Source organism: Paroedura picta, chromosome 14 (assembly GCF_049243985.1).
Source record: "Paroedura picta isolate Pp20150507F chromosome 14, Ppicta_v3.0, whole genome shotgun sequence".
NCBI classification, from domain to species: Eukaryota; Metazoa; Chordata; class Lepidosauria; order Squamata; family Gekkonidae; genus Paroedura; species Paroedura picta.
In genome coordinates, this window is record NC_135382.1 from 16481305 (window position 1) to 16504652 (window position 23348).

The following is a 23348-nucleotide window of genomic DNA, read 5'->3' on the forward strand; positions in this document are numbered from 1 at the left end:
GCCAATAGGCTTCGTCAGAGGAATCTGTAATGTATAATAACAACACTGAGTTTGCATAAATACAATTAAAAATATAAAAAAGATTATTGTCTTTAATGTTAAAATCCATGGCTTAAAATATCAGTTACATACAAAACCACTAGAGTTTATTTTGTCCTTGAGATTGCATGAGGAAGAGAAACTCCTTGTAAAAAATCCCTAGATGAACAAGTGAGATTCATTGAGGTAACATTCATTGAGGCAGAAAAAAAAAAGATTTCTTTAATTTTGAGCAATTAACATGGAAAGTTTTAATTAATTAATATTGCAATGAATGGCTTTAAAATGAGGAGTATAAATTAGAGGCAGTGTGATGTTGTGTTAACAGTGGTAGTCTCTGATCTGGAGAACTGGGTTTGATTCCCCACTCCTCCACATGTAGCCAGCTGCGTGACCTTGGGCCAGTCACAGTTCTCTCAGAGCTCTCTCAGCCCCACCTACCTCACTGGATGTGTGTTCTGGGGAGAGGAAGGAAAGGCGATTGTAAATTGTCACCTGGAGATTCCTTCAAATAATGAAAAAAGGGACATTAAAATGAACTCTTCATCTTCTAAATTTAGGGTGAAACATCTGCCACAGAAAAGCTTCACTTACTTGCAGGCCAAGGGAAAAATAGGTCTGTTCTTCCTGAGACAGGAACAGTTGGAAGGTAGGTAGGACATAATGTAGTCATGCCCTGGGCAGATTGCAATCTAAAAGACCATATCCCAATATTAGGGATGGGCACTGTGAAAATGGAGTTTGGTTTGTGGTTCATTGCATGCCCAATCATGAACCACGAACTGTCACAAACTTTTAGGGGCCAAACAAACCAGTTTTGTTCATGAGGTTTATGACCAGGTAGAACACTGACATCTATGATTCTATGATTGACAGGAGGTTATTTTGACAGGCACAGGTTCAGGAGGTTCAAGAGTGTATAGAACAGAACTCAAGCAAGCTAGAAACACCAAAATCACAGGGATCTGCTACTGGATGCTCCTCTACATGCTCTCCAAGCTCCACCTTCCTATAGTTTTGAAATTGAGCGGACACAGTGTACCTGGAAATGTATCCATTCACAAACTGGCATGAATGTCCATGAACAGCTTGAAAGTTCGTGGAACATTCATGCCACTTGAACTGCCATGAACTTCATGCGAACCATGGACTGGTCAAAATTCATCTTTAACTTTATGTTATGTATTTGTCTGTCTCTCTTGCTTCTGTTTCCTCTAGAAAAAGTGCAAGGCAGCCTCCCATTTATCTTTGTCATGCCCTATTGATGTCTCCTCGTTCAAACCAAACGAAACTCTATCTACTAGGGTCACTTGATCCCAGCACTTTTGAGTCCCAGTGACTTCAGTGAGAGAGAAGTGCTTTAGGGAGCAATCCTGAACTCAGAAATAAACTTAGTTTTACTTACTCAGAAGTAAACTTAATTTTATTCAGTGGGGTTCACTTCCCAAGAAAGTGCCCTTAAGACCGCAGGCCAATTGTCCTCCAATGAAATAAACAGGACTTAAATGTACAAGATGACTTGGACTCCTAAACTTTCCACTTAATGTCTAAGAGCCAGTTTTTTTAAAAGGTGGGGGCATCTGTTTAGAGAAAACATCAGAATTTTTTTGAAAGCTAAAAGACTTTTTTAAAAAGTTAAGTAAAATTTCAGAGGAGCATTTTGAACATCAGTAAACCCATGAGAAGCCAACTTCTGTGTGATGTTAAGACCACACTGGCCTTGTCAAGCAGCTTCTGAATGGATTATTACACAGCTTGGAGAACGCATGAGTTTGTATTGAAGTCCCAATTAATATGGAAAGCGGCCACATGAACTGGAAGGGTGTGGTCTTCATATTCAGATAATTATGCTCCCAATAGAAACAGTCCATGTCAGTATTATCTATGGGAAGAGTCAAGCTTATAACAAAATATTCAAAGTTCATGAACTTGTTCAGTGAACCTGAAGAGCTTCCAGAAACTTCTGGTTCTTCTTGATGTGGTGTTTGTTGGGTTTCTATGGATTAAACCAAATTCAGACTAAACATGTCAATTTTAGCTGTGTTTTGCTTTGAGCCTGGCGGTTCCTTTGAAGCCAAAACGGAAGGTTAATTATAGAGATACAAAACCAGAAGCACAATAATAGATGGGAAAGCAGGACCATGAACACCTTCTGGCTTAGTCAAATGGAATACATGATTCTCCAATCTGCATTTCCAACCAAAAAGTATTATAGAAGATTGATGGCAGGATTAAAGCAAGGGGCCATTCTGCTTTTTTGATGATGGGTTTACCTTAAGTCAGAGATTAAATTCAGTGGCAGAACACATGCCGGCTGTCCCACTTCACACACTTTGGATAATGCACTTTCAATGTGTTTTTGCAGCTGGATTTCCCTGTGTGAAAAAGTTAAATCTACTTCTAAAGTGCATTCAAGTGGGTAGCCATGCTGCTGGTCTGAAGTAGCACAACAAAATTTGAATCCAAAAGCATCTTTAAAACCAACAAAGATTTATCCATGAACATGAAAGCTCACACCTTGAATAAATCTGTTGGTCTTAAAGGTGCTATTGGACTCAAATGTTGTTGTTTGAAAGTGCATAGAAAGTCCATTATCCAACATGTGTGAAGCTTCAATATTTGGCTCTAGGTTCTGTTCTCCATATTTCCAGTCACAAAAGAATGGCATTAATGGTTGTTCTATAATATGTAATAGGTAGTATTTCCTCCCTCCCTCCCTCCCTCCCTCCCTCCCTCCCTTCCTTCCTTCCTTCCTTCCTTCCTTCCTTCCTTCCTTCCTTCCTTCCTTCCTTCCTTCCTTCCTCTCTCTCTCCTGCTCCCTCCCTCCCTCCCTCCCTCCCTCCCTCCTTCCTTCCTTCCTCTCTCTCTCCTGCTCCCTCCCTCCCTCCCTTCTTCCTTCCTTCCTTCCTTCCTTCCTTCCTTCCTTCCTGCTTTCTGAACAAGCAAAAAAAGCTTTATTTAAAAAAATTTGCATGCATGGCAGACCAATAATGGCATTTGCACAGCTGCAGAAAAGAAACTCAGTGGTACTTATTTTACTTTTAGCCACATGGAAGAATTTCATACATACCTATTATTTATCTACTCCAGAAATCTCCCTCCCTCCTCCTCCTCTTCCTCCCTTCCTCCCTGAGATCCTTTCTCACCTCCGATCTTTTACACCTCATCTAGTTTGTCATGTGCATTTATGCTTGGGCTGCGGGTGGCACCCCAGCCCCTCCCTCTATCTTTCCCTGTCTTCACATGCAGCTCTGCAGACTTACTAATACAAGAAAAGCAATTGCCTCCATGATCCACTGTAGGACAGTTGCATTGTCTGTTGCCGAGGTAGCCAAAGGGGAGCTCTCCAGATGTCCATGGACTACAATTCCCATGAGCCTCTGCAAGCATAGGGGCTCATAGTAATTGTAGTCCATGGACATCTGGAGAACCATAGTATGGTCACCCCTGGTCTATTGTGTGTGCACGTGTGGGAAAGGAAAGTCCTTCCCTGATCTTAGCAGCTTTGTCTGCCTTCATACTAATAGGTGCAAACAAATCTTTGTCCTTGCCCTAGATCAGAATATAGCTCACGCATAGAAGAACTGCAGCAAAACAGAATCAGAAACTCAACCCATAGTCTGAGGTGGTGCAATGATTAGGGGAAAGTTGGAAGCACCGGGTGAAGAAGTGCCAGTTAGGCTGGACCTATTCACTGGTAATATCTGCCAGCTGTTATGGTGGGATGATGTCCATCTTAGGTAAATATCTGCTGTGTCACTCTTCTTGCAGCCCTTCTTGCTGCTTGGGGAACTGAAGACATGCTCCACAGAGACTGCACAATGAAGTTTCCTATAGGTGCCGAATGTCGGAAATGATTGTAGTGATTTGGACTGGATCCTCATTCATAATTAGCTGAACGTCTGCCTTGCCCACACACTTTAGGCAGAAGCTTCATGCCATCTCCTCCCTGGTAATATGTAGAAAAATAAAATGCAAGACCTGTCCCAAAGCGGCAGCCCAAGTAGACCGGGATCAAAGGAAGCCCAGCATTTAGGATTGCTACATATTAACGAGCAAAGGGGGAGTGAAGATGTGTGACTGACACTTGGGTGGATATCACACTCCTTGACTTCAAAGCTATAGGAGCTGGAAACTTTTTTTAACGAGGCATTTGGTACTGAACAGTTAATTCTGAGTCTTTTCTGAGCTGCCATGGTATAGACGCAGCTCTTCAAAAATCCTGAGGATATAGAGAGATCCTAAACTGATTCAGCCAATATGTGAAAACTTCTGTTTACTTTGCCTGTTTTGCTCCTTTCACTCCCTTGTCATTTTTTTATACTGTCTTTTTTATTGTCATGGTTGTTTAGTCATTTTAGTGGGTTTTGTCAATGTCAGGTTGATGGGATGTTTATTGTAAAAACATCAGTGGAATTATTATGAGAGGATTTGTCTTGATATGCTTGTACTTAATCCACTAAATACATTGTGGAAGGGGGGGGGGAAGCAAAGAAGACAGGAAGTTGGAAACAATTTGGAAGAGAATAAAGAGGAAAACTGGATTATTCATAGGAACACCGCATTTTGCACGGAAAGATGAGCTGTAAAAGAGCTGTTTTTTTGCTACCCTCACGGCAACATCTGGCTGATTCTCAGTGGAAACACACAGGATTATGCCCATTTCTTTGAAGTCCGCTAATGTCCTGGGTATTTCATTGGGGTGCCAGAGCAAGGGGGCAGAGTATTTTCACTTGGGATTAGGGTTGCCAGCTCTGGTTTGGGAAATATGCTGGAGATTTGGGGGGGGGGGTGGAGCTTGAGAGGATGGCCTTTGAGGAGGGGAAGGAACTCACCAGGGGTATAATGCCATAGAGTTCACCCTCCAAAGCAGCCATTTTCTCCAGCGGAACGGATCATTGTCATCTGGAGATCAACTGTAAAAGCTGGAGAACTCCAGGTGCTACCTGGAGTTTGGCAACCTTACCAGGGATGAATGAAACTACACAGTTGCTTTCCTTAATTTTATTTTTAATCTCACCTGTCTTCAGTATGGAATAATGAATCATTTCAAAATGGCAGATGGGAAACCAGACACTGTTTTGCTAAGAGGATTAGTTCCGCCTGAGTGGCTCTCTTGCAGCTCCCTGTAGCGTCTCTGCCTAGAGCCTAGCACAGTGCAATGCATTCTACCGTTGAAGTATGTAGGCGGGAGGGGAAAATATGGGAAATACGTGAGACTGGACAACAGCAGACAGCATGAGTTTGGCTCAACTGTTTCTGAACAGGAGCAGTCTAGCTGAGCGGCAAGGATTGGCATTTGAGAGGATAAACCTTTAACAGCCTGGAACCATTCCTAGAATCTAGTGAGAGGTAGGGTTGGAGGCCTCTAATCTGGAAACCAGGTTTGATTCCCCCCACTCCTCCTCCCTATGAAGCCTTCTGGGTGACCTTGGGCCAGTCAAAGTTCTTTCAGAACTCTCAGCCTCACCTGCCTCACAAGGTGTCTGTGATGGGGAGAGGAAGGGAAGGTGGTTGAGACTTTGAGACTCCTGACTTTGAGACTCCTGAAGGTAGAAAAAAAACCAGAGTCTTCTTCCCTGGTACTCCTAACCAGAAGAACTCCCTCCTGTAAGAAGTAACATTTAGAAAACTAGTTAAATATTTTTTTAAAAAATGTGAGGCTTTGTGTTTGAGTGATAAATGTGTTGTTGAATCATTTCCTATTTAACTCTGGGCTACCTTTCAAGACTGTTTTGAGCCCTGTTTTTAATTTGTTTCTTATGTGTCTTCTAGGGATGCCAGCCTCCGGGTTGAACCTGGGCATCCCCTGGAATCACAGCTTACCTTCTGGACAACATGGCTACTTTGGAGGGAGGACTCTAGGGCATTATCCCCCCTCCAAGGTCTCTCCCCTACTCAGGCTCCAACCCCAAATCTCCAGGAGTTTCTCAACCTGGAGCTGGCAGCCCTATCCCCATCTGGACCAGACATTGGTAGCACAGGCCAAAAATGTGAAAATGCCTACCAACCAAATCATTGACTAATTTACAAATCTGAGATTATGAGTGACAGTGTTATGCCTTTGTCAAACTATTGGAGACTGAGACCATTTCCGCACAAAGGTGGAAAACGCACCTTTCTTTCGATCACTTTTCAGTATTCTTTGTATAATGGTCGTTCTTTATGTTTGAGTAGATTTGTGATAAGCTGACCCTGATGGTTGTGTGTTCACATTAAGGTTTTAAACACAGAGCATTGACACTAAGCTAAGGGCTGCTTCATCACACTCCCCCCCCCTCTTTCCCCATTCCCACCCCACTGCCAGAAAACACAAACAGGAATGTGTTTTGGATTGGGTTGCTGCCTGATCCCATTATTATTATTATTATTATTATTATTATTATTATTATTATTATTATTATTATTATTATTTGTAGTAGTAGTAGTAGTAGTAGTAGTAGTAGTAGTAGTAGTAGTAGTAGTAGTATTTGAATTTATTACCCACCAGTCTCGGCAAAGCGCACACTGAAGAGAACATTTTATTTGAACTGACGGCACATCGCTTTGCAGTCCAGTAGCAACACAGAGTGCACCATTTAAAAAAAAATGCAATCTGGAAATGGAGAGGGGAGGGCAGGGGCAGGCAGAACAGTACCAAGACTGTCATGCATTTCTCCTTTCAGACGGGATTGCCCCTGTTTTGCAGCGCAGCAATAAAGGAGAAGTGGGATTTTGCAATTTCCCTCATTGCAAACCGGACGAAAACTTCTTCCAGGCCAGTAGGAATCCCAGGTTCCTCTTGAACACCAAAAAAGGGACAAATCCTCTAAATAGAGGACATCTAGTAACCCTACTGTATGGCATTGTTTCTTCCTTCCTGGATTGTCCCCAAGTGCCAAGCTAGGGTTTCCAGGCCTCCTCTGGATATTGGCAGGGGATGGAGGGGACTGAAGGGTTACCAACTCCATATTGGGAAACTCCTGGAGATCTGGGAATGGAGTTTGGGGAGGGCAGAGACCAAAGTGAGGTTCAGTTCCATAGAGTCCCTGCTACAAAGCAGCCAGTTTCTCCAGAAGAACTGTTCACTGTCACCTGGAGATGCTATAATTCCAGGGGATTCTCCAGGTCCCACCTGGGGACTAGCATCCCTAAAGTCACAACAGATAACCATTGTGGAAAAGGCCCAAGTATCTGTGATAATGTTGTTATTATTAATTAATTTATTATTATTATTTATTATGCATACTTTGTATGAGGAGAGGAGAGGAGAGGAGAGGAGAGGAGAGGAGAGGAGGAGAGGAGAGGAGAGGAGAGGAGAGGAGAGGAGAGGAGAGGAGATGCCTTCCATTTTGATTCTCCTTAAGGTTGCTAGCTCTGGGTTCAGATCTACCTGGACATTTGGGAGATGGACTCTGAGGAGGATGGGGTTTGGGGAGGGGAGGGACATCAATGGGATATAATGGTATGGAGTCCACCTTCCAAAGCAGCCATTTTCTCCAGGGGAATGGATCTCTGGCACCTGGAGATCAGCTGTAATCTCAGGAGATCTACTTGGAAGATTGCAACTCACATTCTAACAGATACACACAGATTCAATTGAAATATAAACATGGGAAATGTAATCAGCAGATAGATTAAATATACTGAAACATGCACATTTAGGATCTGGCTGGTCTTCAGCACGCTCAAGCATTTGTGTGTGGTTACCCTGTTGTTGAAAACCTTTCCCTGCAATTACTGATGAGAGGGTTGGTCATTTCATCCAGTTTTTTGCAAGTGGGAAATGCTCAGCGCAGCCCTAACGTTCAAGGGACACATGTAGCATCCTTCCTCTCCTCCTCTCGTCCTTAACGAACAGCCAATTTAGTAAATCATATGTTCTTAACCAAAACAAACAGACTGGAGGACATTTGTAAGAAAACCTCACGCATACAAAACATCCACCCAAACATGCACAGACTACACTGCAACATAATTTGTATAACAATGTTTTCTGGGGGTCATGTCGACCCACCCCTCCCCCCCCCAAAATGGCAAATGACAGGCCTGGGGTGGGTGGGAAGGGGAGGTGGCCTCAGTGGGCATGTCCACAGCTCTGCTTCCTGACCGTATTCTGCACCATCACGCCACTTCTGGGGTTTCTCGAAGCCTGACAGACGTTTCAGGGGTTTCTCAATGGTAAAAAAGTTGAGCAAGTCTGTTCTAAGGAGTCTCAACACAGCTTATGGTCACCTTCCTTCTTTCCCTCATAACAGGCACTTTGGGAGTGCTAGCCTCCAAAAAGGACCTAGGGATTCCCCGGAATTACAGCTCATCTCCGGACTACAGAGATCAGTTCCCCGGGAGAAATTGGATGCTTTGGGGGGTGGAGTCTGTATCCCAGGTAGGCCTCGGTCTTCCCCAGGGTGTATTTACTTCGGAAGTTTCCTAACCTGGATCTTGCAATCCTACCCCCTGCCAGTGGCCAGAGTAAACCTTGTGAGGCAGGTGAAGCTGAGAGGGCTCTGAGAGATCTGCGACTGGCCCAAGGTCCCCTAGCAGGCTTCATGTGGAGGACTGTGAAATCAAAGCCAGTCATCCAGATGAGAGGCCACTGCTCAACCACTGTACCATGCTGGTTCTTATGAGAACCGTCTCTTCATTTCAAGAGTTTGGGAATCTCCAGGTGGGGCCTGGAGATCTTCTGGTTTTACAACTGATCTCCAGACTATATATTCCCTTGGAGAAAAATGGCTCTTTCAGTGGGTGGGCCATGCTGAGGTCCCTTCCTGTCCTTTCTAAGCTCCACTCCTGACATCTCCAAGTATTTCCCAGGGCAGGACAGGAGAGCTACAAGAGCTGTGCATTATTTTATACCCAACAAAATATAGATTGATATGTACATTATGACAGGTGATGAAATAAATGTGTGTGTGCAAGACAGCTATACTCGTACTTCTTAAATTTGTTTTGGAATATGTGGCTAAATAAACTCACCCCACCCTAAATTAGGGCTACCATATTTTGAAAAGCAAAAAAGAGGAGACATGGCCTGACTACTGCAAGCAAGTGGTCACTAGGGCAAATTGAATTTTAAACCCCCTACTATTTAAGCTGTGCTAGTTGCTACTAACTAGGAATATTCCTAGCCTTCCAACCCCCAAAAGAGAACATTTTCATTGGTTTTATTAGAAGAGCCCCAAAGAGGACAGATATCAACAACAACAACAACAAAAAGGAGGACATGCCCTCTTAAAACATGACATCTAGTAACCCTACATCTTGGAACATGGATGCTTTTAAGAATTGAGGCCCAAAGGATAATCATTTTAAATTAGGTGGCAAACTCTTTTTAACTACTGTTCAAATAGAACCGGCTTCCACTCGCCATAGTCTTTTCAGTTTACATCAAATTATTACAGAGACTGGCCAGAAATTCTGGGTTTTTTGGGGGGGCATCATCCGGGCATGGAATTGGGGTCACTGTGGGTGGGCAGGTAGTTGTAAATTTCCTGCATTCTTCAAGAGGTTGGACTAGATGACCCTGGAGGTCCTTTCCAACTCCATGATTCTGTGAAAGAATTAAGCAAAAGAATCCTGACCAGTACATTAAAACTGAGGACCAGCACAGCACTACCCCCCCCCCCCAGAACATGGCTAATTTTCAAGCTGCACAATCTCCTTTTACTGCAGGCATTAAATCATAATTCAATCATAATAAGATTATTATTATTTACTTCCTCCAAAGTGTATAATAATAAAAGTGTAATTATAATAAAATTATTATTATTATTACCATTATCATCTAATTCCTCCAAAGTATATAGAGTGTAGCATTAAAGTGTATAGAACATGGTATTCTGTGGGACACGTAACACATGTTAGACCTGCCTTGAAGGTTTCTGTGGATTTCAGATCAAGAATGATAGAATTCCAACAAACCATTTTACTAGTCCCACCAAAACTGCTTTGATTCACTCCAGTCCTCTGATGTCTTGGCTACGCAGGGGTCACCATGTTCATCTCAAAACTACTGGCAACTATTGTTTTATAGATTATTATTGAATTGTTGGATATTATGTATGAAGGATATTAAATTCTGGCAGACGTGTGGCAAAGTCTTAATATCCTGAAAGTTAGCAGAGTACTTAGTATGGCTAATAAGCGCAGCCTGCTGAGTACATGTGGTCAGAAAACAACAAACATAGAAATGTACATCCTCTAAGGTTGTACTTAACTAATATAGAAACTATTAAAGGTAAAGATAAAGGTATCCCCTGTGCAAGCACCGGGTCATGTCTGACCCTTGGGGTGATGCCCTCTAGCGTTTTCATGCCAGACTCAATACAGGGTGGTTTGCCAGTGCCTTCCCCAGTCATTACCGTTTACCCCCCAGCAGCAAGCTGGGTACTCATTTTACCGACCTCGAAAGGATGGAAGGCTGAGTCAATCTTGAGCCGGCTGCTGATATCGAACTCCCAGCCTCATGGGCAGAGCTTTCAGACTGCATGTCTGCTGCCTTCAACTCTGTGCCACAAGAGGCTCTAATAGAAACTATTAGTGAACTTAATTCTACATGTTTAAGAGTTAAAGAGAAGATCCTAATCTAAATAGCTGGATGGTGAGAGATGCCTCCAGCATCTCTCCTCCCATCATGTTGCAGGCTTGAGGAATGGAAAAGAGAGAAGACTTAGGAAACAGGAAATTACCCTCTAGGGACAGGTCAGTGAGATCAGAAGGTGAGTAGTCAGCGTTCCTGTCTATTTCACTAACTCTATGGTGAAGAGAGTTCCTGCTAGAGTCTCAAGTCAGGAGATATCACAAAGAGAGTCATTTCCAACAATGTAAATATTATCTATTTAATGGGCTTTCAATAGGGGAAGGGGAATCTCCAGCTGTTTCTTCTCCAACACCTTTTAGTTAGCAAATAAGAAGAACAGAAGAACAAGGTATGGTTGGCAGACATGGCCTGGCAACTAGTATATGAGATGTGTATGTGTTTGTATGTGGAGGGGGATGGCTGTCTGTGACAGACTTTTGCCATAGAGTTTCTCCTGATCCCTATAGAGGCATGATGTCATTTCCAGGTTCCTCCCAGAAGTGACCTCACACTCTACTCCGAGCCTAGCAACCCAAATCTGAAAAGGGGGGGTGGCAACTCTGTGACAAAGGGCTATATAGATCACATCTGCATTTGTTCTAGGTGAATTCAACAGTCAAAACCCATTCTCTGAGATAGGCAATCACTGTATATGTCCAAGTAGCAGTTCTTGTTGGAACTGTTTACTGCTGTGCCTGTCTCATAAGCTCATCAAGAATTATGTAGGAGATATACATATAATATTAGCATTATTTTTTTATATTAAGTTAACACACCAAAGACAGTTTATAGTATCTTCACCTACTGAAAAACACAGTAAGCAGCCTTTGACTTGTTAAATTAATATTATGGCACTTATTGCTGACAAATGTTTAAGAATATTGTAGACTGATAAAATTTAGCTAATAATGCTTTTCAAATCCATTTATCTTATTTTAATACTTTCCCGAAACAGTGTGTGTAAAGAAAATAGTTACTGCTAATTTAGACCAGAGGTGTTGAATAACTTTAGCTAAACCCATTTTAAGCAACGGCAAAACATTTATTTTATTTAGGGAAAACTAAGAGAATGTAAAAGAAAATAATGCTGAGTTAACCTCTATGTTTCAGTTCAAAAGCAGAAGTCTTACTACTGCAGGGTGTGGGGTCACCTGGAATGGTCATGTGTGGATCATGCTCATTCTCTGGTAAGCCCCTGTGCTTGGTGGTGACCTTGTGGGGTTTTCAAGGCAGGAGATGTTCAGAGGTGGTTCGCTATTGCCTAGCTCCATGTCATAACGCTGGTATTCTTGGGAGGTCTCCTATCCAAATATGAGTTAGGGCCAGCACTTCTTAGCTTGGGCTAGCCAGGTAAGGGCTCGTACATGGTCTTGATGGAAAGCCAATCAGACTTCCCTGCTGCAACACAGACATGTAGAAGATGAGCAAAAGTAGGTAGCAACGCAGTTCCCAGAAATTCAGGCTGGAATGGCCTTGCAGGTCTTTGCTTAGGAGAGCTTCCCATTGCATTTTGGTCTGTGTGGACATGTATTCTGCACCTGCTTTATCATTTTTCTTCTGTCCTACAAATTCTTTCTCTAGCACATTCATGCACCAGGACAGTATCAGGCTGAGCAAATTTGTAGAAACAGATGGGACTAGCAAGAAGTCTCTTTGAATTACTTCTTCCCACAACTGGGAAAGCATCTGCCATTAATCACTAACCTTAACATTTTTAGGTCCCCTTTGTTTTTGTGAATGACAACTGAACCCAAAGGACAGATATTTGTTATTCTAGTAAGGAACTAGCCAGTCTTCATCATCATGCTGCATATTTGTTGTGGCACTGTTTACTAATTTATGACTAATTTACTTTTTCCTTATACCTACACTCTTATGATCCTTGTTCCACTGTCTTCGGAAAAGTGCATGCCCATGAAAGCTCCCGCCTTGAATAAATCTTTGTTGGCCTTAAAGGTGACATTGGTCTCAGATTTTGTTGTGTTGCTTCAGACCAACATGGCTGCCCACTTGAATCGATACTTGTCCCCTGTCACTTCCCTCTACAAGTTGCTTTGACTCTGAGCATTCATAGAGCCTTTAATCATGTTTTCTTCCCATTGTTTGCTTTTTCTATTGGTGGTATTAACGATTATTCAAACAGCAGCTCTTAGCAGGGGACTGAGATCAGATTTCTTTGACCTATTACCCAGTAGGACTTCTGGTAACAACATGTCCTTGTTGGGTTTTCAGGGATGTGTACTGCATGGAGGATGTTATGCCATGGTGCCCCCCGATTTTTGGTCCGGGGCTAGTTGTCCTGATTCTAACAACTGCTGCATGGGGAGCCATTGTCCGTCTTCCCCCCCCTCCCCCTGTTCTCCCCGGATTAGTGCTCCCGCATGAGGCAGCCAGGAGGGTGAGGCAGAGCTGTGCTGCGGGGCAGTGCTGAGCATTTATTCCAGTCTTTTAGAAGGAGTCTTCCTAAAAAAGAAATGAAATAAATGCTCACTGCAGCACAGCAGAGCCACATGGAGCTTTTTTTTTTTTTAAGACGTTATTGCGTTGTTATGCAAGAACTCCTTAAAAATAAAAATAAATACCCATGCAGCTCAATGTGAATTAACTGGTCAATATGAATTAATTTTGTTTTGGTCAGCAGTTACAGATATTGATTTTTCTTTGTGTGCCCAGGCCCCTTCTGCCTTCAGATGGCAGGGGATCGCCCCCGAGATCCTATGGAAACTTACCAGAAAGAAACTGGTTTGGAGGGCCTGTCTGAAGAATTAGCACTGCTATGGGAATGTCTGCCAATTGTTCTGAGTGAGTGACCCAATAAAGGCACACTCGGCCAACATTCCCAGCCTTTCACAACTTTTTACCATGGAGAAATCCCTGAAACATGTTTCAGACTTCTCGGTCCTGGCCCCCACCTGGTGGAACGAGCTCCCCGAGGAGATCAGAGCCCTGCCCGACCTTCCACAGTTCTGCAGGGCCTGCAAAAGGGAGCTCCTCCACCAGGCATTCGCTTGAGTCCGACCGACTCGGAACATCTGCTGGTCCCCGCAGACACCCTCCCATGACTGCAATAACTGACCACCCAATGTTGTTGTTATTTGTACTACTAATGCTCCTATAGATTATTAAGATAGTTGTTGGAAATAATGAGGCATTGAACTGTTATAATGTTTTGAAAGTTGTTTGAAAGTGGTTCATATGTTCCATGTAAAGTTAGATCACGTTTCAATGTAAACCACCCAGAACTGCAAAGAACGGGCGGTATAAAAATCAAAATAAATAAATAAATAAAATAAAATAAATAAACCCCAGCAGTGGTGTGATCGTGGCTGGGAAGTATAGCCGTGTACACGCCCACCAGGGGCCCTTCCCCTTCCCCCCTCTCCAGGCCCATCATTGGCCGTTTCGAGAGGGGTGGGTGGATTGACATGACCATATATTGTCCTAACATCCAATAAATGTATTCCTACCCATTCAGGAAACCCTTCCGGAGCCATCAAGAACCTCAGGGTTTCACAAAACCCTGTTTTAAGCTGACCTAATTGTGACCCCTCCCCCCCCCACAAAAGTACCCCACAGATCATGTGGAGTTGATGAAAAAAAAAAGAATCTTTTCTGTGTTGACTTGGAACCCCCCAAATTCATGTTCAGATCCATAAAGCACTCAGCTAACCCTACATATGGGCCTCTTGTGGCGCAGAGTGGTAAGGCAGCTGCCTGAAAGCTTTGCCCATGAGGTTGGGAGTTCGATCCCAGCAGCCGGCTCAAGGTTGACTCAGCCTTCCATCCTTCCGAGGTCGGTAAAATGAGTACCCAGCTTGCTGCTGGGGGGTAAACGGTCATGACTGGGGAAGGCACTGGCAAACCACCCCGTATTGAGTCTGCCATGAAAACGCTAGAAGGCGTCACCCCAAGGGTCAGACATGACTCGGTGCTTGCACAGGGGATACCTTTACCTTTACCTTTAACCCTACATTACACAGAAGGGTGGAATAGGGTGAATGGACCAATGAGTGGCAAATGGGCCCATGAGGAAGAGCTGGCCCAGTTTTGGTTCCAGAATAAACCGATTCTAGTCCCCTGTTCCTCAAAGGGTCTTTACTGAAGCCAACCACCAGCCTCTCTTGCTCAGTGTTGTCGGCCCTGATTGCCAGCACTCCGCCAGGGTCTCAGCCACTGCCTTTCCCACTTTTATGGCCCAAACCCCTATACTTTAAGTTTCCAGACACTCACCCTGAGATCTTACATGTGCCAAGAACTAAAAGCAGGGCCAGGACCCAACCTGGAAAGTCAGGACATCAGAGCAGCATCTAGTGAGTTCTGATGAGCCCTGCCCAAATGTGGATATCACATATTTTTAGAGTTCCAGGGGGTGTCTGGAGATCTCCTGGGATTGTAGCTCATCCTCAGGCATGGTGTATTGGTTAAGAGCCGTGGCTTCTAATCTGACGAGTGGGTTTGATTCTCCAGTCCTCCATATGCAGCCAGCTGGATGACCTTGGGCTGGTCAAAGCCCTGATTGTGCTGTTCTCACAGAGCAGTCCTGACAGAGCTCTCTCAGCCCCTCCTACATCACAGGGTGTCTGTTGTGGGGAGAGGAAGGGAAGGCGACTGTAAGCCGCTTTGAGACTCATTTGGGCCGTAAAAAGCGGGGTATAAAAACCAACACCTTTTTCAGGTGACAGAGGTCAGTTTGCCTGGATAAAATGGCCACTGTGTAAGGTGGGCTTTATGGCATTATACCCCATTGAAGTCCCTTCCCTCCTCACAGCCCTGCCCTCCTCAGGCATCCCCCCCCCACCAGATTTCCAGGTATTTCCCAACTTGGACCTGGCAACCTTACATATTTTCCAAACCCAAACGGATGGTGTATGAGGTAGCTCTTTGGAGGTCAAAGGGCCTCTACCACTGAACAGCAGCTGAGGAGCTGGCCACCTTAACCAAAATGTCACCAAGCCATAGATATGCAGGGCCTCTAGCTCCATTGTATCCAGGTGCATGGCTGCAAGGTGTGTGCACGAACCTGGAGTCTAGCTCTGTGTCTTCATGCTGTTGAACTCAGCCCCTCACATTGCAATCACAGCTGCTTTGCAATGTTGTGCAATGAAGGCGTCATGCCCCTGGGCCCCCAAAGCTGTGGAAGCCTCCATCCAACTATCACCATCATAAAATTTTTATTTCTAACCCGCCCTTTCCCACAGGCTCAGGGCACATAACCGCATATGCAACAGACCATTCGTTAGCTCTTATGGGAGATAACTCCCCCACTGCCTTACAGGTTGCAAAGTACTGTACAGTTCTAATTAAGATCAGACAACCAAGTATAGTTTTTGTTTCTTGGCTGATCTGTTTTATTGACCGTTCGTTTTTATTCTAAATTTACTGTTTTATAGTTTTCTGTTAAGGCTGCCAGTGGCTGTAATAAAAATCTGATTGGCATCGATCAGTTCTCAGCAGTACATGTTTTAAATCTTAAGTTTTAAAATGAGTTTAAGCGTATTTTTAAAACAATAGAAAAAGGCAGTACAAGAAAAGCACCGCTGTTTATCTGGTGTTATATCTTTGTCGAGAAGAGGAGGAGGGAGATAGTTATCAGGTGACAATTTATTTGATGGGTTTAGGGAAGGAGTGTGGCTAGAATTTTGATGTTCTTCCGAGTCTTCAAATATAGGCCTGGCAGAACCCTAAACCCTGAAGTTGCTTGGTCCCCCCCCCCCCGGCTACAAGTGGAAGATTGGTGGGGTAGGGTTGCCAGATCCAGGTCAGGAAACTCCTGGAGATTTGGGAGTGGAGCCGGGAGAGAACAGGGACCTCCGCAGGACACACTGTCCCCCCTCTACAGCATCCGTTTTCTCCAGGGCCTAGTCTGCACACAACAGATAATGCACTTTCAGTGCACTTTAGAAGTAGATTGATTATTTATTTATTTATTTATTTATTTATTTATTTGTTTATTTATTTATTTATTTATTTATTTATTTATTTAGATTTATATACCGCCCTCCCCGAAGGCTCAGGTTCTGCACTGGAAAATCCAGCTGCCAAAGCACATTGAAAGTGCATTATCCTTTGTGTGCAGACTAGGCCCAGGGGAACTCCAGAGGAACATTGTAATCTGGAGATGAGCTGTAATTCTGGGGATCCCCAGGTCCCACCTGGAAAATGACATCCCTAAACAGTTTTGTGAACTGCAGATGATTCCCAGTTCGAGCTGCCTGCTCCAGGTTAGGAAGAACTTGGAGATTTTGGAAGTGGAGGCTGCAGAGGGCTGGGGCTGGGGAGGGGATGGACCATCATGGGGTATAATTCCATAGAGTTCACCTTCAAAGTGGCCATTTTCTCCAGGGGAACTGATCTCTGTTGCCTGGAGATAAGATGTAATTCCAGGAGATGGCATGCCCTGTAGGCTGGCATCCCTACAGCCCAGTCTAGGTCAATGAACAAAGCATGGTTGACCTGAGGAGCAGAGACCCCCCCCCCCACTTCATTAACCTCTCTTCAGCAGCATGGCTTCCTTCTGTCTCCTCCCTGCCCCTGATGTTGGCCTATTCTTGAACATTTCTACAGGAAGCAGGGAAGCCGCATTCACCTACGCCATCACCGCTGCTGGGGTTGCCCATGCCGTGACTGCTGCCTGCAGCCAGGGGAACTTGAGCAACTGCGGCTGCGACCGAGAGAAACAAGGTTACTACAACCAAGAGGAAGGGTGGAAATGGGGAGGCTGCTCCGCCGATATCCGATACGGCATTGAATTCTCCAGGAGGTTTGTTGATGCCCGAGAAATCCGAAAGAGTGCTCGGAGACTGATGAACTTGCACAACAATGAGGCTGGAAGAAAGGTATCTTAGATTAGGAGGGCATGCGGGAATGGACAGGGAGGGGCTGTCTTTGCACTGGTGGGAACGGGGGCCTCATTCTCCCTGAGGTTGTGGGGTGGACCCACTAGACTGAACGCTCTTCGACATACAACACAGGGAAGTAATTTGTTATGGAGAAGACTTCTGCCCTTCATCCTGGCATCTCGTTTTATGTGTGGAAGGATGTGGTGGTGGGGGAGTTATGAAGGATCAATTGACTAAGTGACGCCAGTCTCCAGGTGGGACCTGGGGATTGTGCGAATTTACACCTCACCTCCAGGCGACAGAGATAGTTCCCCTGAAGAAAATGGTTCTTTTGGAGGATGGACTCTTGCATTATATTCTGCTGAGATCCCTACCCAAGCCCCATCTTCCCCAGCCTTCATTCCCCAAATCTCCAAGTATCTTCCAACCAAGAGCTGACAATACACTGGCACAGACCTGGTTGACATATTGAGTATTTTATTTATATCCTTTATCACCCACCATCATCATTGTGTCTTCCATGCAAATTATGTGCCCCCATGCAATGGTTTTGGGAAGTGGGTTTTTCCAGCTTTCCCACATCAATGTGTACCTCCATAGGTTTCCAGGGCTTTTCTCCAATTCTTCTGAAGCCTGCTTTGCTCCACATTTTGAGAATATTTGTGGTAAAGCCTAGATGGCTGCTATGTTTGTGTTTTGGGGGGCGGTCATTTAAATTTTCTGGGGCACTTGGCCACCATTTTTCCTGACCACATAGCAGCCATTTCCTCCCCCTTCTACTGGGAGCTTTCGATTTTAAAAAAGAAAAAAACAGTGTCCGAATAAATGTATGTACCAATATTACTGTGACTTTAGGAAGCTTTCTCAACTTTCATTTTTTAAAATGTAAGTCTCTAGTCTCTTCACTTGTGGAAACTGTTGTGTAGGCAGTTTAGCTGAGACCGGGAATGGGGATCCTAGAGTTAGCATCGGGGATGCAAGATTGCTATTGGCTGGCATGCAGGTTCCAGCCAGCCATTGGTTCTTAGAATTGACCAATCAGGGGGCTCCACTTAGGGCCAATCACATGCTTTGGTAGCAACCTCTGAACTGCATATAAGTTCAGGTGGTGAGTTAAGTTCACTCGTGTGCAATCAATACAGAGCAGATTTTGGCACATGAGTGACTCCGTGCCTTATCGAACCCACTATTCAATAGAAACATAAGGAAAAAAGCATAACTTCACAAGGGAGAGAGTCAGAGACTTACTTTAAAAAAATGAGAGCTGGGAATTCAGAGATCTTGCGAGACTTATTGTTACAACAATATGTTGATATAACAATATCCTTGTGCCTGTTTTATTTTTTTTTAATACCAAAGTCCTGGCAGCTTGGGAAGGTGCCATTTAGGGCAGACTGGGTCACAAAACTACGGGGAAACCTGCCATGTGGCTTCCCCTGTTGTACCCGCACCAGCAACAGAGAAACCACAAAATCTCATCTCTACATGGAAGGCACCATTGAGACTCCGGGCAGATTACAAAATTAGAAACACTCTAATAAAGACCAGTAAATGCATCCAATAAATACTATAATAAAGCTGGATTACACAGTTGGGTAACAGAGTAATCAGGACAGTAAAATACATCCAATGAACGATGTGGTATGAGGGTGGAGGGGAAAACTGCCTAAAAAGTTCACAGTCAATTAAACGACAACTCTACTCCCTTTATAGAAATGGCCTCGTGAAGGTTCCATTCTACACTAGATGCAAAATGAAAATGATGCGGGAGCCAGGGAGAACTCTAAGGTGGCCAACTCTGGGTTGGGAAATCCCTGGAGATATGGAGGAAGGAGCCGGGAGAGGCTGGGGCTTGAGGAAAGGGAAGACTTCAGTGGGGCATAATCCCACAGAGTCTACCCTCCAAAGCAGTCATTTTCTTCAGGGAAACGGATCTCTGCCTCCTGGAAATCAGCTCTAATTCCAGGAGATGTCTAAGCTCCATCTGGCAACCCTAGAGAAGAGCACAGGTGGTGGAACTGACTCCAGAGACTGCAGGTGGAAGGCCCAGAAGGATCACATTTTGGAATGTTCAAAGCTCCTTGCAAAATAGAAAAGCCACGCAGCAAGCAAGGGAGGAAAGAGAACTATTCTTCTAGCTTTTTCCGCACAGGAAAATCCAGCTGCCAAAGCACGTTGAAAGTGCACTACCCTATGTGTGCGGAATGGGACAAGGAGTCAGTGGGTGGGTGGGTTTTGCCCCCGTTTTATTTCAACAGTCATTTCATAAAGCGAAGGAATTCTAAGCTACAGTTTAACACTGATTTAAAATCTAGTTTGGAGAGAAGAAATAAGTGACATTCAGACAGTACAGCAAACTGCAGCTAGTCCTAAGGAAAGGAATCTTCTATTTCAGCATGGCATTTAACAGGAGGAGGAAGGGGGAGGGAAGAAAAGGCTTCCTGGATCACCTTCACAAATAAATGAGCTTTTTTTTGTTGATGACACGAATGCTACCTCTTTCTCTGACCAGTGAGGTATCTTGCCAGATATTCCTTTTCTCTCTGCTCCACTTTAGTGCTGTCTCTACAAACAGAGGTTGATACTGCTGCTGTAAGATTTTTGTTTTTAAAGAACTGATCCAGCAGGAAGTAATCTTAAATTTGCTCTTAATTTTTTGAGCTTTAAAAATGTCACAGGTAGGAGAATGGAATAGGAGTACTAATCTGTCTACCATCATCTGGTTTTGTTTGCTTTCCCTTCGATCTGAAATTGTATGATTAAACTATTTTTAAACTAAAAGGGTGCCATATGGAGGATGGAGCAGAATTGTTCTCTCTTGCCCCAGAGGGATAGACCAAAACGAATTGGAAAAATTAATTCTAAAGAAATTCCATCTAAACATCTGGAAGAAGTTCCTGACAGCTAGAGCCTTTTCTCAGTGGAACAGGCTTCCCCAGGAGGTGGTGGGTTCTCCATCTTTGGAACTTTTTAAACAGAGGCTGGATAGCCATCTGACGGAGAGGCTGATTCTGTGAAGGCAAAGGGGTGGCGGGTTAGAGTAGATGAGCAATTGGGATGTGAGTGTCCTGCATAGTGCAGGGGGTTGGACTAGATGACCCAGGAGGTCCCTCACAACTCTATTATTCTATGATTCCATTTCTAAACAGCCATTAGTGTGTTTTGTGGAGATTTTAAAATCCACACAATGGGGCTAGTCAGAGCTAGGAAATAGGTTTCATCTAACCTGGAAAAAAAACCCAGGTTTGCAGAAAGTTGCGGGGGGGGGGGGTTGAGTGTGTGTGTGTGTGGGGGGGTTAAAATCGCTTCACAACATAAAGAACAATGTTTCCATAGGCACAGATATCAAGAAATTGAGCTTGCATGACCTTTGAGTTGCTACCTGATGTTAATGATGCTGATGAAAAGGTGGCGTGGGGGAATGGAGACAGTGGGGAAGGGAAAGGAAATGGGGTGAGAAGAAGAGGGAGGATTGAAGGGTGGCATGAAGGCAAGAACTAGGAGGAGTCAGAGCAAGTGACAGTGGAGAGACATAGGAGGGTCACAGAGAAAGAGGCAGCAAGGAGATGAGGAGCTAGGTAAAAAGGGGATAAATGGGGAAGAAGATAGTGTTCAGTAGGGTAGCCAGACACCCTGGTACAGGCAGGGGTACCCTATCAAGTCTCGCAGCTGCCAATCAGCTGACCAGCATCAGTAGAGACAGGAAGGCTTAGACCACATTGCTGGCATGGCACAGGAAGTGATGTCTTCATGCCAGTGAATGTAGGGTATTTGTTTTTATAGGTTTTGATGGTATTTGTTCAGTGGTATTTGTAAGGGTCTGGTATTTGTTTCAGCAGATTTTAATGCTATATTCATGTCGAAAGTTTTATTATTTTATGAGTTATATGCTGTATGAGTTATTGTAATGTAAACCGCCCGAAGCCAGCTATGCCGGGAGGGGCAGTGAATCAATCACACAAATAAATAAATGAAATATATATTAATATGGGCAAAAAACCTCTAGAGTAAAAGCCAGTTTTGCTTTAGATGCTAGCATGATGACATCACTTCCTGTGCTATGCTAGGGACATGGGTTGGGGCTTCCTCTCTCTCTCCTGGTAAGGGCCCCCATCTCTTGGCCGTTGCTAGAAGGGACCAGCTAACTCTTGTGAACAGACAGGTAGGGAGGTGGAGGCTGCAGGAAGGGGATGGGGAAACCAAGCAAACAGCAGTGGGGGGCAGGAGGGAAGAAATGCTCTCAGCAAGGGGACTAAGATCAGTGGAGGGACGAGGGATTTCCACTGTCACTATATTACATGCCATCCATTGTTTCATAACCTAAACCGTTATGACCAAATAAGATATCTTTCTTGATGAGCTTTATAGGGACAGCCAAATATGCAGTTTTAGAAATGGCATCATGCAGTGTCTTTTATAATATATTATGGACAATAACCAAGGCTGTTTATTTGCACTTCCATTGCAAGTGATTTCTTTTGGTTTACACTCAGGATTGGACCTTGGCCTCGGACAGAGTGGTGGTTCTTGAATATTTTGATTTTTAATTGTGAGCTCCATGCCTGGAATTATTATTATATATTTTGGGAGCTTCACATTTTATTATTCTTATGCCACCAACCAGGTCTTATTGTTACACTGTATCATTGTATATGCACATATATTTTATTTGACCATTGAAAAAGACCCTCTGGGTTGAAACACATTTGGTCTACAGTCGTGCCATGTGTAGCCATTGAGACTATACGTGCAATGCTGCATAGACTCTGATTCTTCGGTTTTAATGTTGTCTTTAATCTTCTTAATGCACACTTTATAAAAAATATTTATATTTTAATTTTAATTTATTTTGTTGCCCAAACTTCATGTTCCTGACTTTTCTCAGGTTGGGTTTTTGTTCCCCTCCTGTTTTTCGTTCAACATAGTGGGTTGCCAGCACTAGTTTGGGAAATGGTTTGGGAGATTTTGGGGGTGGAGCGTAAGGTGGATGGGATTTTAGGAGGGGGGGGGGAATTCCATAGGGCAGTGGTTCTCAACTGCCCTAATGCCGTGACCCCTACAGCAGGGGTGGCAGTGGCACACATGGACCTTTGTGAGTGCACAGATGCACATGCACATGTACTGCTCTGCATGTACATGTGCACACACCACCGCCTCCGCTCCTGCTCACCGTGGCGCTCGCTGTAGCACTGGCCTCCTCTGTGCAGCCTTGGTGACCTCTGAAGCTTCCATGAGCTCCGAGGCAGCCCGGAGGAGGCCAGAACCATGCAACCACCACAATGGCCACTACCGCCACCGAGCTTTCTTGGCAACACCTAGGAAAGGCCTGAATGACCCTTCGAGGGGTTGCAACCCCCACGTTGAGAACCACTGCCATAGGTCATAATGTCATGGAATCCACCCTATAAAATGGCCATTTTCTCTGGTGGAACTGATCTCTGATGCCTGGTGACCAGTTGTAACAGTGGCATATCTCCAGCCAACACCAAGAGATTCCATATCAAAAAAGGACACCAGGGTATCCGGAAACTAGTGACCGCTACCATCAAAGAGACAGTGCTTTGACAAAGACATTGCAATACATTCCAATTCCTACAAGCAAGCAAAATCTATATTCAGAAATTAAGCGTGGGGACTTTGGTCGTTCACTTTGTAACCCATGTTTAATTTCTGAACAGAGATTCTGCTTGTTTGTAGAAACTGAAATATATGGCATTATAAACAATACAGGAAAGTCTTTGCAAAATCACAGTGTCTTTGATGGTCGTGTACATTGGATTCCAGATACTGTGGTTTCTCTTTTTGATGCAGACATTCTATTATACACTCCCCCCCCCCTTTTGGGGGGGGGTTGTCTATAACACCTGGAGTTTGGCAGCCCTAGGAAACAATACCAGGCCCCCCACCTC

General features: G+C 44.3%; 1 protein-coding gene across 3 annotated transcripts in view; it reads left to right on the forward strand.

Annotated features, from left to right (window-relative positions):
* The window catches only part of WNT7B (Wnt family member 7B), a 102902-nt gene that overhangs the window by 75211 nt on the left and 4343 nt on the right, over positions 1 to 23348 (forward strand). For 2 of the 3 annotated variants that reach the window (XM_077309746.1, XM_077309745.1), the window contains exon 3: positions 17165 to 17436. In XM_077309746.1, the coding sequence (XP_077165861.1) occupies positions 17165 to 17436 (272 nt within the window). Of the gene's footprint in view, positions 1 to 8189; positions 8405 to 17164; positions 17437 to 23348 lie in introns of those variants that run through there. The other variant, XM_077309747.1, reaches the window with a different exon arrangement.